Source organism: Mytilus galloprovincialis, chromosome 3 (assembly GCF_965363235.1).
Source record: "Mytilus galloprovincialis chromosome 3, xbMytGall1.hap1.1, whole genome shotgun sequence".
In the NCBI taxonomy this organism is placed as follows: Eukaryota; Metazoa; Mollusca; class Bivalvia; order Mytilida; family Mytilidae; genus Mytilus; species Mytilus galloprovincialis.
In genome coordinates this window covers 57,229,470-57,248,433 of record NC_134840.1, presented here as the reverse complement: position 1 = coordinate 57,248,433, position 18,964 = coordinate 57,229,470, and the positions used below count along the sequence as shown (strand labels likewise).

The 18,964-nt window shown below is 31.4% G+C and overlaps 1 protein-coding gene across 15 annotated transcripts in view; it reads right to left on the bottom strand.

Annotated features, from left to right (window-relative positions):
* Positions 1-18,964, bottom strand: part of LOC143068420 (spectrin beta chain-like) — a 47,202-nt gene that overhangs the window by 17,967 nt on the left and 10,271 nt on the right. For all 15 annotated transcript variants that reach the window (XM_076242444.1, XM_076242449.1, XM_076242450.1 and 12 more), the window contains exons 6-28: positions 16,153-16,268; positions 15,276-15,388; positions 13,543-13,730; positions 12,932-13,114; positions 12,303-12,560; positions 11,320-11,624; positions 10,695-10,939; positions 10,262-10,462; positions 9,795-9,911; positions 9,443-9,520; positions 8,996-9,160; positions 8,064-8,266; positions 7,553-7,649; positions 6,833-6,961; positions 6,382-6,498; positions 5,915-6,190; positions 5,580-5,669; positions 5,160-5,237; positions 3,250-3,422; positions 2,243-2,333; positions 1,779-1,925; positions 1,103-1,366; positions 379-509 (exon numbers count right to left, since the gene is read on the bottom strand). In XM_076242444.1, the coding sequence (XP_076098559.1) occupies positions 379-509; positions 1,103-1,366; positions 1,779-1,925; positions 2,243-2,333; positions 3,250-3,422; positions 5,160-5,237; positions 5,580-5,669; positions 5,915-6,190; positions 6,382-6,498; positions 6,833-6,961; positions 7,553-7,649; positions 8,064-8,266; positions 8,996-9,160; positions 9,443-9,520; positions 9,795-9,911; positions 10,262-10,462; positions 10,695-10,939; positions 11,320-11,624; positions 12,303-12,560; positions 12,932-13,114; positions 13,543-13,730; positions 15,276-15,388; positions 16,153-16,268 (3,765 nt within the window). The remainder of the gene's footprint in view (positions 1-378; positions 510-1,102; positions 1,367-1,778; positions 1,926-2,242; positions 2,334-3,249; positions 3,423-5,159; positions 5,238-5,579; positions 5,670-5,914; positions 6,191-6,381; positions 6,499-6,832; positions 6,962-7,552; positions 7,650-8,063; positions 8,267-8,995; positions 9,161-9,442; positions 9,521-9,794; positions 9,912-10,261; positions 10,463-10,694; positions 10,940-11,319; positions 11,625-12,302; positions 12,561-12,931; positions 13,115-13,542; positions 13,731-15,275; positions 15,389-16,152; positions 16,269-18,964) is intronic.

Sequence of the window (18,964 nt, the reverse complement as noted above, 5' to 3'; positions counted from 1 at the left end):
TTTTCAATTGTAAAATAACTAACAAATTGCATCTGTAAACATTTATGTCTGGGTAAAATCCTAAATTACTTCAGAAAATGGGCAATATTACTGGAAGATTCTTCAAGTGGTCATGAAGTCCATACAGTGTTTTAACATAGTCATCCTTTGGTAACCAGTGGACAGTTGTCTCATTAGCAATCCTACCACATCTCTTTATTTTTGTATATTAAAAGCCTTTTAACCAAATTCTATTTCAGAAAATATTTTTTCTTATGTATGAAGTAAAAACCTAAAATTTTGACACGATTATGAACACAAGGAAGTAAAATTAATAGTTATGTTACACCTTTCACAAAATTAATGTATGATCAGAAATATCAAAACTCTCCAACATACCTTTCAGCAACCAAAGCTTTTCTCTTTTCAATGATGGCTTCCTGTTTAGGGTCAATCTTTCTCAGTATTACAGCCTGTTCATCTAACTCTGTCACCTGTTGTTCTTTCATTTTCATTTGTGACTCCAAAAGCTGTAGACAATATATAAAACAGTTTATTAACTTTCATTCCCAACAAGACATTAAAATGTTACTCCATATGATAAGAATAACGATAGGAAGGACTTACAGGTCAGAATAAACTTTCTCATTTTTTATTATGAAATGGTCATATTTGTATTATTAAAAGCTTTCAAATGAATGTTTTGTTTATGGAATGATGTGCTTGTTCAGTCACTATTTTTAAATACCGGTATGAATCCAGAAAGAAGCTGACCAATGGTGCAAAAATATGTAATATAGAAATTTGAGAAAAAAAGTTTTTTGTCCATCAGAAGTCTTCTCCATTTCAAATATTTGCATGAAAGTTTTTGCTTATTTCAATAAAATTGAAATTAGAAATGTGGAATGTGTCAAAGAGACAACAACCCCACCAAAGAGCAGAAAACGGTCAAGGTCCCCAATGGGTCTTCAACACAGAAAGAAAATCCCGCACCAAGAGGCGGGGTTCAGCTGGCCCCTTAACAAAAACGTGTACTAGTTGAGTGAAACAATTTTAACTACAAATATGACAATTATTTCTTTTAATGAGGATTCAGTGACACCTAACACTCCAGTAGACTTACATTTTGTTTCTGCATGAGAAGATTAACTGTTGTCAGATCTTTAGCTGCCTCCTCTGTGACAATCTGTGATTCTAGTTGGTCCATCCATCCATCAATATCATCACAACTCTGTTCATACAGTACTGATCTGTTAGAATCAAACAATTTCTCTCCTTTAGCCTTTGTTGTACGTTCAAGTTCCTCCCACTGCTCATTTAGACTGGCTAGAATTGGTTCTATCTGTTCTCGTGTTTCTGGTTTATCTTGTAACAGATCTTCTCCAGCCTAGAAATCATAATTATTGTAAGTTTTATAATTTAACGCAAGACAGTAATTTTTTATTTTAGATAATCCTTTCTCTACGAGGTGCCTTTCATTTTACTTAATAATGATCAAAAAGTCCAACCTGTATTTTTTTTTTTTTATTAAAGACCGATTGAAGATTGGCACATACAATGTTAATTTAAAAGTGTGTTGTTATGCATGTTTGTTATATGTACCTGTATGAATATTTTATTGTGTAACTATATGTAGTTGTATGTAGTAAGACTATAATAAAATATTGAATCTTTAATCTAAAATCTCACATACCAGATTTATATGATACTGGTTAATTAATCTAACTTATAATGTATTGTTAAAATAATTAACCCTTTCCCCAAAAAATCCATGATTAGTAATGATTTACTGTATTTACCTTCATCAGTCTCATAAGTCTGTCTTTGTTAGCAGCTATTTCCTTTTCAAAGGCTTGATGTCTGACATATTTACTGTGTAGATTCTTAGCATCTCTGTATGTCTCGTCCTGAGCTGCAGCCATCTTATCATGTAACCAGTCTCTCAACTGTAAAAACAACATTCTATGTTTTACTATGAACTACAACTTCAAAAATACTTTTTTCAGCAGCAGTAAATTGGTCAAATAAGTATTTTTCAAGGACTACATATTTGTTGATACTTTTGCATTCCACTGGATTAAATTTGCAAGTAATGGACCTGAACAATATAAGTGGATTTTTAAAAATTAAATTTCATGAAGTTATTGAATTATGTTTGACTACTATCAAGAGGAAAATATTACATGCATATTCAAAGGGAATTTATGGCATTTAGAGTATACATTTGTGTATATATATATATATAAGCTTTTATTTAACATACCTCATCACATTCTTGTAAGAACTGTTGCAGCAACAACTGGTCACGTAATTTGTCAAGCTGATCACCAGCTCTATTTCTATTAACATCTCGTCTGAAATATTAAATCTTCATTTTATTTAATGAAATTTATCTAAGCATTAATTCTTATAACATAATGACCATAATATAATAATTTTTCTAAGTAGAGTTACATTTTAAAACTTGTAAGCACTAAAAGAGAAGGTGCAAGAAGGGCCCTTTTTGACTACAAAAATGAAGTTTTGGTGATTTATCCGAGAGAAAAAGAATCATTGAAGAAGTGCAAAATTTAAACTGTAATATACTGTGGATTTTCGTGGATACAGTAAAAATTGCTTTTTCATGGATATCTTATTTCGTGGATTGGTCAAATTCTGCATACAAGCCAATAAAACACTTGTATTTCGTTGAACATTTGAATTCCTGGTTCACCTTTTACCACGAAAATTGATATCCCACTAAAAACAAGAATGTGTCCAAAGTACACGGATGCCCCACTCGCACTATCCTTTTCCATATTACATGGACCGTGAAATTGGGTAATTATCTAATTTGGCATTAAAATTAGAAAGATCATATCATAAGCAACAAGTGTACTAAGTTTCAAGTTGTTTGGACTTCAGCTTCATCAAAAACTACCTTGACCAAAAACTTTAACCTGAAACTCCCACTTTCATTTTCTATGTTCAGTGGACCGTGAAATTGGGGTCAAAAGTCTAATTTGGCTTAAAAATTAGAAAGATCATCTCATAAGCAACAAGTGTACTAAGTTTCAAGTTGATTGGACTTCAGCTTCATCAAAAACTACCTTGACCAAAAACTGTAACCTGGACGGACGGACGGACGGACGAACGGAGCCACAGACCAGAAAACATAATGCCCCTCTACTATCGTAGGTGGGGCATAAAAATGAATCCACAGTATCTAAAATATCACAAATATTGCCAGAATTTTAGTCAAAATATGGCAAAAATCCCATTGTAACTCACCTTTCATTGATGTTTTCAGCTTTTTTGTGTATTTTGTCAGCAGCATAGTGATTGTCTTCAATGAGACGATTAGCAAACTGTAGTACTGCATTAATCTTCTCATCATTAGCATCAGTTGTAGTGATGAAAGCTTCATGTTGTTTGATCAGGTTTTCTGCTGCTTCAAGTGTATTCTGTTAAAACATGGACAATACATAAATTTTTTAACTGCCTTTGTACATACCGATTGTAAATAACCTAATAGATTTTTAAAATTTTCTTAAACAGCCATAAAATTTAATTATGCTTCCTAAAATTAGCTGTTGCATGTACTATTCACTCTGAAAAGTATTTTTCAATATAATTTCAAGCTGATTTCATTTATGGATTGATACTCTTATCTAATATCCTGAGTATTTCTTTTCTCCAACTTGCAATTCTTAAAATGTGCTTACACATGTACTCAATTCTAGTAATAGCTATTAAAAAGTTTTAAAATTTTGAATCATGAAACCAAATTCCAGTCCTCTGAACTTAGCAACAGGGAGTTGGTAAAAATGAAGGCACTTATTAACAGGATGAGGGAAAGTTTAAAACCTTCACCAATAAATAATTAAATTGGGAATTTCCAAACTTCATAATTTCTGAAACAATTACATTTACTAATGTATTCTGAAGTCCCTCAATTCACTTTAGATGTTACAGTACATGTAACTATTCATACTTAAATTCTAACGGGGGAATATGACAAAAATAACAACAGAAATGTAGACACATGTATATGATGACAACACCTTCATTACCTGATGATCAAACAATCCAAGTGTTGTCTATGAGAAATGAACATGAGAGACATTTACTTCACATGTAATGATCATGAAACATGAATGAATTTATCACAGAATGTAAAAAATATTAAATCTTTAATTTAAGTCTGAAACTTTTAACTGATGAAAACAAAATTGAGCAAAAAAACTTTTCTAATATTTCAATACATATAATTTGTCTAATACTTCAGATGAAACCTTGTCCATTTCTCCTATGAAATACAAAATTGTGTAGGATAATACTGGTTATAATCTAATGCGGGGTTCACACATTGCCGATTATTGCTCCCGTTTGAGATCAGATAGCGATACAACACGAAAAGTGAAAAAGTCGGATTAGTATCCTCAATTATCTGGAATGTCCTATTATTGTCTGAACGCAGTCGTTTTAGTTCGTAACAGATTCCTACTGGTCGGGAAGGGTCCAAATAGTTCGGCAAAGCACCCCGACAGTTAGGTGCGTCCCGTAACATTCGGGGAAACTCAGCCGATTTTGTCTAGTCGGATTACAATCGTGCCTATGTCGTGACAGATTCTGCTGTATCGGATCGAATTCCTAACAATGTTCTGTGTATTCGGGACGGTGTCCTGTAGAACGGGAATGATCTGGAGAAGTCCCGACAATAACAGAATACAATACGACTGAGACCAGACAAAGCCGTTTGCAATGCGATAGAGCGGACCGTGATAGGATTACGTTCCGACAGTACCTGATCATCCCGATTATGCCGACAGTTTTCGAACGGATAACTTCCGTCAGCGTCAGTTCACTGTCTTGCCACTATCTGATCTCTGTCGGATTACATTCGGTAGAATCGGGACGCAGTCGTGACAGACTCGGTCGAATTTTACCTGGCGAAAGATACAAATCGAACTTCCATCCACGATTCACAGGATCTTGATCAGACTTTTGACAAATTTTAATCGGGAATGGTCCTGTCAAGGACGGCAGTAAAAATCGTGAATGTGTGACCCCAGCTTAAGATTAAATTAGATCAGTTTTCATTTAAATTAATATTTGTAGACAAGCAAATTTCTCTTCAATGATATATGATGAGACATTGACAAGGGGTATACATGCATTACTGAAGGTGATCTACTTACAGGAACTTCTTCTTTTGATAAGAAATTTTCTTGTTGGTTAAGTAAGACTTCAGCTTGTTTGGCATCACGTAAGTACATCTAGAAAATAAATTCACAACATATAAGTTGGTGCATATACGTCAGTAAATGATACCTTGTGTAGATCTATAATGATCTAATAAACAAATTATCAGAAATTGGTTAATAATCATGTATTAGGATCTGATTAGATTGGTTTTATTTTTTTTATTTTTGAGATCGTCTTTACCTTTAAGTGAAAGTTTCTCATAAACTACAATCTTGCAATGACATGGGGTACCGTAAAGAACAATTTTTCATTGTCTTAAAAAGCATACGACACGAGGAACTGTCTCAAGTCTAAATAAACAACAAAACATTAACATCGTATATATAAATTGAAAATGTAACACTGATAATTACCTGTAAGTTAAGACTTTGTGACAGAAGATTTTGTCTATTTTCCCACATCTGTAGAAGTTCTTCCCATCCATTGTCAAGGGCTTGTATTCTCTACAAACAATATAAACATTCAAACTTCAATCATTTGAGTATTAGTATTTCTAGCTGTTTCAGTTTTCCATTACTATTAACAATACAAATTTCCCATTTTGATGAAATCCTGTTTCAAAGTAAACTAATCTTGTCATTTTGATATGAAACTTAAAATTTAACTAAAAAAATTTTCATATTAATATTCATTGTTTGCAAATAACAAAGATTCCTTAAATTTTATCAAATAATAATAAAATTTGAACCTGTCTGAGGAACATATATTGTGGATCTTCTTGTCCCTCAGTGATTTTGTCACCAAATTCTTTCATTTTGGCGTGTTCTGGAGAGTAAGCATCAATTTCGTCTTTCAACTGTTGATGTTGGTTCAGTAATTTTTCAGCGTCAGATAAACTGTTAGGAATGTCTTCAGAGGCCACAGTTGTCTGTGTACGCGACAACCATTGTTGGAAGTGGTCCAAGTTACCCAAGAAACGCTGTAATTCACCAGCCTCTCCAAGTTTCTCATCACGTTCTTTCAACTGGAAAATGCAAAGTAATTATTATTAGTGATTAATTATATACTTGTTATTACAAATACAAATTGTTGGAAACTTTAAAGCATCCAGAACATTTAAAATTTTTTTTTCTTCTTTTGAACGAAATTTGAACTTATAAAAAAATACTTCTTAATAAAGACAGAAACAAAAGAAAGGAAAAAGATAGTACTTACCATTTCCTTGAGGTCCATCCAGACATTGTTGATTTCAGAAATCTTTTCTCTGATGGCTTGAGCTTCCTCTGGTTTCTCATCCTGTAACTTATCAGCCTCATTCTGAAGGGACTCGAGCTGTTAAAAGTAAAAATAAAAGGTTTTAAAATGTTATTCCAAAAAAATGCATTTTTAAACATGTTTTCCAAGGGCAAAGAGAAATTCCTATATGGTTACCATATTTTTAAAGTGACACCTATTGGTTACATATATGTTTACATAAAACTGTCCTAATGTTGAAGAAATGTTGTTAAGCATTAAGTTTAATTTCAATAACAACAAAATCCTAGGACTTTTGCTGGATTTCCCTTTGTTTGAATATTGAGAACCTCATCTTTTATATTTAAAAGCAAGTATTTACCTGCTAAAAAAATCATGCTATTTTAATGTGTATCAAAGTCAGTAACTATACCTTAGCCTGAATGGCTGCTAAATCTCTCTCCATGCCACTGAGACGTCTCTGTAATGTCATAACACCAGACAAATCATTTCCAAGTTCATCTGTAGATTCAATAACCTTAGATTTCTCATGGATCCAGCTCTGCAAAGGACAACCACATTAATTAGTAACATTTGTAAATTTGTACCAAAACACAGTACATCTGTTGACCTAAGTTCCAATGTTATTTCAGACATCACAGGTACAAGATAATTTGTATATATGTATCTTGTTTGAAACATAAAGATCACACTTTGTGAAGATCATTTAATTAAAACATCAGACAAATCTAAAGTACAGATACATAGAATTGTTTACACATATGCCAATCAAATATAATACAACAACAAATCAAAAAGGTAAACAAAACCTGAAGTTTTACCAGGCTTATTTTTCATTCATTCTGTGATTGACGTAACAATTTTTTAGTAGATAAGTAGATAAAGAATACTACATCAGACAAATAAAGTAATGATTTGTGAATAAAAGATAAAATTCTACTTGATAGAGAATTTAATATCTTGTCTAGAACTATGAATTGATTAAGATTAATTTCACAATACTGAATTAACTTTAGCAATAAAAGAAAACAACTAAGACAGTCAAAATTAAACAAAATTGATCAGTTCAAAATCAGTTCTGAAGAAAATAAGAATTATACCAAAATCAATGATTGAAAAATGTTATACTTACAATAGTTTCATTACATTCAATGTGGAAGTTCTGTAGACCATGGGCTAAGTTGATGTCTTCACGTTTCTGGTCAACAAGATCTCTCAACTCATTCCAACTGTTAACAAATACATAACTTAGTCATTGTTGATTGGCATTACTATTGTGATTCACAAAAGATCAAATATTTCATGATGAAAAAATAACAACATAATATAACCACTAGAAAAAGATGGTCTCTCTTTCTATACCTTATCATTTAGAAATAACAATGCATTAATATGCTACAAAATTAAAGACATTTTCCATTTAAGAAATCTGAAGCATTCCAACAATTTCACAATAAATATGTTTTGTCTCAGGGCATCTCTTTTAGAATTACAAATTTTCAAGTTACTTAAACACTAATTACTTTTTATGATATATAGTGTAATTATCTTTTTTCAAATTATCTGCCCTATAAAATTCATCTAAGAATTTCTAATTTGCATAACTCTGAAAATATATCTCATTGAACTATCTATAAACCAACCTGTCATTAAGCTCATTCTGTTTCTCAATAACCTCAGCAGCGTTTGGATGTTCCACTTGGAGAAGTTGACGAGCGAGCTGGTTAACTACAGCAACCTTTGATGCATTAGCATTCATCTCATGTTCGAAACTATCAAAGCGATGCTTCATTATTGCCAGCTCCTCAATGTCATCTGTAACAATTATAGTGGTCAAGAATTTCTCCTGGAAAAAAAATAAATATCAAATCTGTAACAATTATAGTGGTCAAGAATTTCTCCTGGAAAAAAAAATAAATATTCAATTAATACACTTAACTTATTCAAATTGGTAAAAAGTCTGATTTTAACAAATTTAACAACTATTTTTATGTTTTTATTTTTGACTATATGTTTTACTGTTCACTGGATCTTTTACTGTATTTTAGACACTTATGTAATAAGGAATTAAGTTTACACAAAACATTGGAAACATTACTGATGTCAACATACTTTGTAAACATTACTGATGTCAACATACTTTGTAAACATTACTGATGTTGTCAACATACTTTGTAAACATTACTGATGTTGTCAACATACTTTGTAGACATTACTGATGTTGTCAACATACTTTGTAGACATTTTGGTGTACTGTGGATTCATTTAACTTTGTGGGTACCAATCTTCGTGGTTTGAGGAAAACTTGCATATTCGTCCATATTTAATTTCGTGGTTTTGGCAAAGTTTGCATACATTCCTTTAGAAGAATTGTAATACATTGAACATTAAAATCTGGGTTCTTCTGTACCCAGGAAATTCAAGAAAATTGATATCCAATAAATATTAATGAATCAACAGTATTGATGGAGTTTTATGGCGCTAAGAAAGTTATACTCAACTGTATAAAGCTTAAAGCCTAACTAAACAGTTCCAAATCAAAATATATAATAATATAGATCAAATCATATCAAACCTTTTCATCTATCCATGTTTCCACACCATCAGATTCATTGAAGAGTTTGTACAAGGACAAAGCATCTAGTAGTCTCTGTTTACGTAGTTTAGCCAGTTCTAGTAGTTCTTGGTATCGTTTGTCAACCTGGCTTAATCTAGCTGGTACTTCAGGATTCTCCAAGTCCTACAAAAGTTAGTATTTTAGCATGTAGTCACAAGGCAAACATATTAAGATACAATAAACAATGGAAGTTACATGAAAAAAATCCAAAATGGATTATCTACAAACGATTTATTTTGGTCAGTTTTTAAAAACTCCTTTTAAAGCTTTCTAATATCAATAAGAAGCAAGTGGCTTTCAATTTTAAAAAGTATTTATTTTGTAAGAAATCTGTCCAATAAAATCATTAAACATTTTAAGACACGGGAAATGATGACAACTCATAACTCTAGTTATAAGACCTACCTCTTCACCAAGACTTGCTGCCTGTTCATGTAAGGCTTGTATTGTAGATTCATAATTCTTAAGCTCATCTGTCACTTCCTAAAAGTAAACATATTATCTTAGAATTCATATGATATGAATGCTATATATAACCATGAATAAAATTATTCATTTATAAAGATGACTCCTATTTTTCAGACAAGAAAGATTCTTTAAATGGATTTTAGGACACAAAGGTATTAATCATTCTTATATTTCATTTTAGATAAGCAACTGAAAAGTTTTATTCTATTTAACATGGTTAGAATGTACTGTTCTCAATCTTTTACAAATGTATATGTTACTTTTATTAAATCCTTTAGTAATAGCAAACCTTATGTTTCTTCAGTAATGACTGAACACTGGCTTCATCCTTGCCAACATCTTCACTGGATACTAATCTTAGTGTATCCATCATCCAGGCATCAACATCATCTGCATCAGCAAAGAACTACAAAACAAGAATCCAGGAATTGAATGATGCAACAAGTTATCAAATGATTTGGTGGGAGGTATGTTATTGAAATAATGTAATACAGCCCCTGAACCTAAATTTTTCGTGAAAATGAAAGGATTACTACCATGGGATCTCAATGATGTATTGCAGATCAAAGCTTAATTATTTCTTTGTATATTTCTTTTATGAATAACACTACTCCTGACCTTATCAAACTTATCTGTGAACAAGACTTATTCATAAGATTTCAATCAATAAATAGTCAGGAAAATAGTTGTAAATTTTTGTATTTGTTCTGTAATTGAACATGCAAATTTCCTAAATTCTATCATCTTGATTCCTACCTGGTAGAAGTCGACAGCCTCATGAAGCCTCTTCTTACGGAATGCAGCTAGATCCATCAGACTATCCCACTGTTGGTTGATCTCATCAATACGCTGCTGTACCTTATCAGCTCCGAAATTTCCTGCGTTGATGAGATCATTGCCAATTTGTAAGACAGATTCCAAGTGGGTATGTCTGGCAGTCATCTCATCTTCCAGGGCCTGAAATCAAACAACAAAATTTAAAAATTTCTTGAAATACTTATGTACCAGTAAAAACAAATTTCCATCTTAACTCTCAAATTTTATTTATAGTAATTGTTTTACAATCATTATTTTAAACTGAAAACAAAATCAAAAGAAAACTTCACTTAAGTTTTGGCTGAATAAATTGTGTCTATTTTTTTCTTCTCTTATATAATTTTTCCATTCTGATTCAAAAACTTGACTATACCTTATGTTTATTGAGAAGAAGATGAACACTGGTGAGGTCATGACCCAGATCAGGTGATGACATGAGATGTTCCTTTTCTCTGATCCATCCCTCTTCATCTTCCATATCCCAATAAAATTGCCATAATCTTCTTGATTCCTCCAGGCGAGCTCTACGTTCAGCAGCTAAGGCTATCAGTTCATCATATGCAGTGTCTAAGGTGTTCATACGTTCCTTAATTACTTCTTGTTCACAGGGACGATAGCCTATAAAAAGATATTTTTAAATTTCATGTCAGTCTAAACAATTTTTCATGGAATAGAAGAATAAGGCAAATAGTGATATATGTGACTAAATTCAACAGCTCATTGTCTTTCTGTATGAACCTAGCATTGAAATTACCTCTCTAATCTTTTTAGCTTTATTCATTTGTAACAATCATCAAATGTGTAGAATACTGAAACATTTCTTTTATTTTCCGATCATGCTGGTATGATAAGGAGCTTTATCCTAAATTCTTTCCTCTTACTCCTTAACTTGTGAAATGTATTCAGTTTAAGCTTCTAAATTGAATATTCATTTTTTATTCAACTTGGATCAAACAAAGGGATTTCCATATTTAAGCTACACCTAATAAAGTTTTTACCTCCAACATCTGAGAAGTCCCCATCAACAAATCTGTCAGCTTGTGTGTTGACTGTTTTAACTCTTTCTCCTAGAACATGAATGTCTGCTTCAATCAAACTGTGTTTTTGTAACAGATCATCCACACCCATCAAATGTTTACCATAGTCCTCAGATAACAACCTTGCCTTAATTTCTTCCATCCAGTCCAAAATATATAACATTTCTTGGAAGATTCTCTGTATGCCAAGCGAAAGTTCCAGACGGAGACGTCTGGCTTTGAGAAGTTCTATCAAGTAGTTCCATAATTTCAGTACATTGTCCTTTCTGAAAAAGCAATTCAAAATAATGGTCATAAAACAATAGATTCTTGTCAATTTATACACTAAAGCTATAAACTCTCTATTGTAGCTCAATTCCAATCACAACGGTTCTGCTCTTCCAATGCCTCTTACGCAAAAGAAAAAATTGTAATGGTTCAGTAAAAAGCATTTGAGTAATATAATTTGAATTTTCATATACTTGATATTTGAGGAACAGCACAATGTAATTGTGTCAGTTTGAATACTGTACATGGCACCTGTTGATTGACTTAGGCCATTTCAATTGATATTTCATAGTGTAGTATCTTTCTATGTTGTGATGTTATACTACTATTTTAGATAAGGGAGAAGGTTGGTACCTATTAAAACATTTAAACCCGCTGCATTTATTTGCTCCTGTCCTAAGTCAAGAATCTGATGTTCAGTAATTGTCGTTTGTTGATGTGGTTCATAAGTGTTTCTCGTTTCTTTATCTAGATTAGACTGTTGGTTTTCCTGTTTGAATTTTTACACGTCATTTTTAGACTCTTGACAGCTTGCTGTCGGTGTGAGCAAATCCTCTGTGTTGAAGACCGTACTTTAAATTAGGGATTACTTTTATAAATTATGACTTGGATGGAGAGTTGTCTAATTGGAACTCATACCACATCTTCCTATATCTATTTATCATCATGTAATATACCTTGAATTGATTCTGTCAATATCATGGTAGGTTTCTTGTTGTAAGTCACTAGCCACAGACACAACTGCTTGAACCCGTTCTTCATAAGCATAAATGTCAGTCTCTATAGCCTCATGTTTCTTTGTCGCAGCCTCTACAGCAGCCAAATCAAAGCCAAAGTTATCTTGTGACACCAGACGTTGATTTTCACTAAGCCATGTTTCACGCATACCAGCTTTTCTGTCAAATCTGGCAGCCAACTGTTCCAATTTCTCTTGTCTAAAAAATATAATCAAATTCATTTAAATTTTCAAGATAAAAATTCATTAAATGATTGCATTCAGCAAAAACTTCATCAATTTCTTATATGTCATCTTAGAAGCGTCACTAATAAGTCTAATGGTAAATAAGAGTAATTCTTAGATACCTTTGATCCAAGGCACAATTCTAATTTGCAGACTATAACCATCCTTCAGTGAGTTTTCCTATAACCATAACATAATCTCCACACTAACAACTATCCACTTCATTAGAACTATGGTGGACAGTTGTCTCATTGGCAATCATACCAAATCTCTATATTTTTATATGAATTCAAGGCTCAGAAACATATATTATGTAAAAATTTTAATCTAGAGATGAATATTTACCTGATCAATTCTTCTCTCAAGGCCAGTTCTCTTTCATGTTCTGATTTTTCTAGTCGGTCCCAGGCTTTGTTGATATCAGAGATCAGTTTACCTTCTTTGGGAAGGTAAGGTTTCTGATTGTTTGCTCTCATTTTACTTTGGATAGTAAACAACATTATTTCCAAGTTTCCCTTTTCATCAAACCTAAAAGAACAAAGTGAGAAAATGCATTAAATTTTGTTTACAAGTCAACAAAAAGTGACTGATGTCAGTCAATTGATGCCATTTAGTAAGCCAAGGAAGTCAGATCTCAAAATTTGGACTAACCAAATTTGATCAGTGACCCAGTTGTTGCTACTACAAGTATAAACATTCTTTTATTTGGTATTTTGGTTTCCTAAAGAAAACACAGGCAAAGTAAATTAAATACCAGATGCACTGATAAACAAGACAGTATATTTGAGGACAATTAAAAATCATATGTGATGCTTTCCCAATCATATACTATTATAACCTAATCAAAAATATAGTTAGGATTTGTTTATATGACTAACTTCTGCTGTTATTAAATATAAATATGTGTAAAACAAAGTTATGCTTTAATAAATTTCATCTCTTCACACCATTCTTACTTCTTTGGTTTTTCTCTGGTTCTGTAGGTATTAAAGGCTGCCAACTGCTGTTGAACACCATACATAGAATTGGCAAACTGTCGGTCATTCAGAATAACAATGGTCTGTTCTATCCAGTCCAGGAGATCAGAGGTGAAGGTTTGATACTCTTGGACAGATCTGTCAGAATCCAGTGCATTATCAATTACCTGTAAAAAAAAAAAGTGTTCAGAAAATTTATTAAATGCTGAACAAATTTAGAAGTGAAATAGGAAAGGGAATTCATTCTATGATTTTTTTTTAATTTTTTTTTTTAATTCTATCCTTAATAAACAATGAGGTAAATTAATAGTTTACTTAAAATTGTTCGACAACAAATTGTGAGCATGCACGAAGTCAGGCTAGTACCTTGATCATGTGCTGTTCATTATTTTTCCTGAGGAGTTGAGTAGTGGTGGTTGACTAATTCTTATACTGTGATTTTTGTTTGTTGATTCCTGTTATTCGTTTTTATGTAATATTAAAAAAATCTGTGTTTTGTTTTGGTGTAGTCCTCTTTTAATGAATATTGATAACTGTATTATGCTTTTGGTTTAGTCCCCATTTTATGTGATATTTGTAACTTTATTATGATTTTGGTTTATTCCACCTTTTATGTGATATTTGTAACTGTATTATGCTTTTGGTTTAGTCCCCATTTTATGTGATATTTGTAACTGTATTATGCTTTTGGTTTAGTCCCCATTTTATGTGATATTTGTAACTGTATTATGCTTTTGGTTTAGTCCCCATTTTATGTGATATTTGTAACTGTATTATGCTTTTGGTTTATTCCACCTTTTATGTGATATTTGTAACTGTATTATGATTTTGGTTTATTCCACCTTTTATGTGATATTTGTAACTGTATTATGCTTTTGGTTTATTCCACCTTTTATGTGATATTTGTAACTGTATTATGATTTTGGTTTATTCCACCTTTTATGTGATATTTGTAACTGTATTATGATTTTGGTTTATTCCACCTTTTATGTGATATTTGTAACTGTATTATGCTTTTGGTTTATTCCACCTTTTATGTGATATTTGTAACTGTATTATGCTTTTGGTTTATTCCATCTTTTATGTGATATTTGTAACTGTATTATGCTTTTGGTTTATTCCACCTTTTATGTGATATTTGTAACTGTATTATGATTTTGGTTTATTCCACCTTTTATGTGATATTTGTAACTGTATTATGATTTTGGTTTATTCCACCTTTTATGTGATGTTTGTAACTGTATTATGATTTTGGTATAGTTCCCTTTTAATTTTATAGTAATAACTGCATCATGCTTTTGGTTAAGTCCCCTTATAATGTTATATCAATAACTTTATCATGCTTTTGGTTAAGACTCCTTTTTACATAATATTGATAACCATATTACGCTTCCCGTTAGTTAATTAAATGTTAAGAAGTGATTTCCGTTTGACATTAGAACTATCTTGGATTTTGCTACAACAGAGGTATTTGCAATTAAAGTTCTTATCTTGACTGTGGTGTTACAGTGACTAAGTATTTTATTTAGTGATTTACATTAACAATTTTTATGAATATGATGCAATATTTTTAATTTTGGTTTATTTTGGGGGAAGGTGGGGCGCTCTTTATTTCCACTGTATTATATTTGAATTTATCATTCTGCAAATCTCAACTAGACCTCAAGTGGTGATTAAATCTAATAAGTATTGCACTTCCTGTAGACACACACCTTTCCTATTCTCTTTCCTTGGACAGATTCAGCCTTCATCTTAGAGAAGTAATGGTAATATGTGACAACATAAGTAATAATAGACTTTTCATCAGGAAATTCAACATTGATATCTGAAATGAAATTAAATATTTATATTTTTTCTGTTAATTTTTTTTTAAATATAACTACTAGCATGGTAATGTATTAGATCTGGGTCGTCCAGAACATGCATGAAATATTTGCCACTGGATGTTAAGCAACCAACAATCAATCAATATTAGATCTGGGATTATAACAAAACTTCTTAAAGGCAAACATGACCTTCATGATGTAGCCATGTGTGCTGAGAGTATCATTAAACAACAATTATCAATCAATCAATTTTAGAAGTCAAACAGTAGCAATCTCGTGTCTGCACAAATATTTTTTAAAATTTTTATTGGCTACTTGTTCACATATATTGTGTAGTAAACGAACACTCATACACCAACTTGATTTCAAGGACATTTTTGAACACCTGTTACACTGCAAAAACTTGTAAATGCTTTTTACAGCATACACAGATTTCTGCACCAGGTTGCATGATGTATATAAACTTGTTACAACTTATTGTAATAGAAAATGTATATAATCTCCTCATGCGGAAATATTGAGCATTGAACTCGTATATTAATCTTTTGATTTGAAGATAAATGATTTCAAGGTGAAAATTTAACCATTATAATCCTTTCCAACAGATACAGCTTATCTGAAATTCTCAACATTGACTATCTGCAGTCAAATCAAACAGCGCTATCTGCTTATACTACAAACTGTCATAATTTTATAAACCCTGGATTTAGGCCAGATGTATTTATTGTCATGAAGGTATTATCTAGTGTGTACTTTGAATTACCTTCTGGGTCAAGAAGTCTTGTAAGACCAAGTTTGTCCTCAGCCACTTCAAAAGAATTGTTAAGGTTGTACAAGGCATTAGATTTCTGTAGTTTTTCATACTGGATTAAGTCAGGTCTGAAAATAAAAGAAATTTTACATTAATCACTAATTTATTTAAATTGTGTAGTCTACTTTCTGTATATTTTTCTGCTCTCACCTTTTTGTTTACATTTAATCATTTTAATTGCTTACCAAGATTCATTCATCAGTATAGTTTGTTGCCTGACACATTGATTGATTTTACAACCTCATAAAGAAAGAAAACCTATTGTTTCTTCTTTGAAGCATCACACACTGTTTTTTTTTATATTCTTAAATCTAAATAACATATTGTAATAAATCAAACAGTGTAACTAACTCACTCATAACTGATTTTTTATACATTTAATTGTTAGCATTCCATAAATATCATAGAGTTAATTCTCATTATCAATAGATTTTTATCTACAAACCAAAATAAATTATCATAGAAACAGTGTGTAAAGGCAATATATTTTATCTATTTCAAAGGAAATCATCAATGGCTTGCTTGTAAACCCTTCTTCAGTTCTCTAAAATTAAGTTAATTGAGCAACATGATTTCTGTATTAACCTAGCAGTGAATCACAACTGTTATTTATCAATATTTCTCCTCTAAGTCAGTAACAGGTTCTGCTGACAATATGTGAAATCATACAAGTGGTAAATCAGTACACAGCATTTATTAGTAATCAGTAAATCATAAATATCTCAGAAAGCAATCTTTTTGTAACTGAAATTATTAGATCTTAACAAAAGTGGGTGTATTTTTAACTTTAACAAAATGTTTTTAGCACTGATATTAGACCAAGATATATGAAATAAACTTTTTCATATGGGTATCCCTCCACAGTTTTTCAAGCATTGTGAAGTTATGAAAAAATAACTTAAATTGGCAACTAAAGCATTGTCATTTTTATGTTCATTTCAATTATACAATTCTAATTTTAATCTTCCATCTAAAGAAATACATCACTACTGACATGTCATTCTTAAATTTACAAAATAACAAATCTGATATTTCACGTCAACTTGTCAAATTTCTGCACCAGTGGGTAGTCTCAGTCCATTAAACACTACTAAATTCAGTGTATTTATACAGTGTGAATTATTCACCCACTAGATACATGTAATATGTTTGGTTTAGAGATTGAAACTTTCAAGGGTTTATTTCTAATATCATTATTCATTAATACTCCTTGAATAAATGATGTCTAATCCTTTAATAAGTTTATTACCACAACTATGGTATTATATATGATCAGTAAAGTTATGTGTTATTATTGGGTGTTATGTGGAAGATAAATAATTAGATCAAATAAAAGCTCCACATCTGGCACACAATCTGATGGCATGTATCAAGACAAGATACAATCATCTATTTCTGGTAATTGACACATCCCTCTGGATGATTCAGTTACCATGGAAACTAAATTACAAAACAGTAAGAAGCATTCCACAGATATCTATCAGTAGCATCCCCCACCAGGTGGCTTCAGTTTGAGAAAATATGGGCTACATGCCAAGGTTAATTAAAGGGGCATGGCATAAGTTGTCAAACTCCAACTATGAGCTCAGCAGGTCACATGGGATCATGGATAGTTGTAGAATGTAATGTTCTAGCTATCAATACTGAATAATGAATCATTCTTTTAGTCAATCATCAAGATAAAGATCAAGACTTAAGCTGACCTTTGGTTAAATCTCTTAGGAAATCACTGTTTTATTAGCTAGATTTGCATATGTTTACTTTATAGATTCCAGATTTACCCCTTTATCAGAGAAGAATGGGATCACAAGTGGACTTCAAGAAAAGAAGATAAAAATTCATTTAAACTGATTTCTAATACAACAATTAGAAGATGTAAACACTATTTTAGGCGAATGGATTGGTTACAAAAATCTGATGCACATTTTTAGTTGAACCTTTCTATCATAATTCATTCTGTAACAAAATATTAGGAGTAACTATATTTTTATATCTTAACTTATGGTAAATAATGACTTATGAACAAGTTTTAAGGGTGGAGTTATGTTACATACTTTAATAAGAGTATCAGGTGCTTCACAATTACTTCTACAGTAACAGGTTTATCTAGGCTATGGATAACTTAATAAATGTTTTTCTCTTAATACTTTTTTTATCCTTGAAAAGAATGGTAACTTGGGAAATAGACAATGTCTATTTCAGCTGCAAGATTATCCTTTACAAACAATTACAAACAGGAAGGATATATGAAATGTTTTGATGGAAATTCAACAAATGAACCCTTGAGATATTTTTTTATCTCATGTATGAAAATGCCTGAATCATAAGAATCAAAGTAAAGTATATCAACCAGTTTTATTTGGACTCTTACAAAAAAAATTTATTTGAAATGTTTTGATGGAAATTCAACAAATGAACCCTTGAGATATATTTTTATCTCATGTATGAAAATGCCTGAAACATAAGAATCAAAGTAAAGTATATCAACCAGTTTTTATTTGGACTCTTACAACAAAAATTCTATCAATATAAGTTAACACCTACATATATTGTTTATAGGTAAAATAAGGTCATAGAACAAGGTAAATGAATGTCTAAGATGTTATGCTGACAATTATCCTGTCACTTCAAATACTCCCAGGCCATTCATCCATTCACTTTTTATAAAACAACATTTAGTGGTTTTTGATCAGGTGACTGACTTGAATACCAGTAGGAAATGACCTTTCACTATTATGGTTTCATCATTATTTATGGGATACTA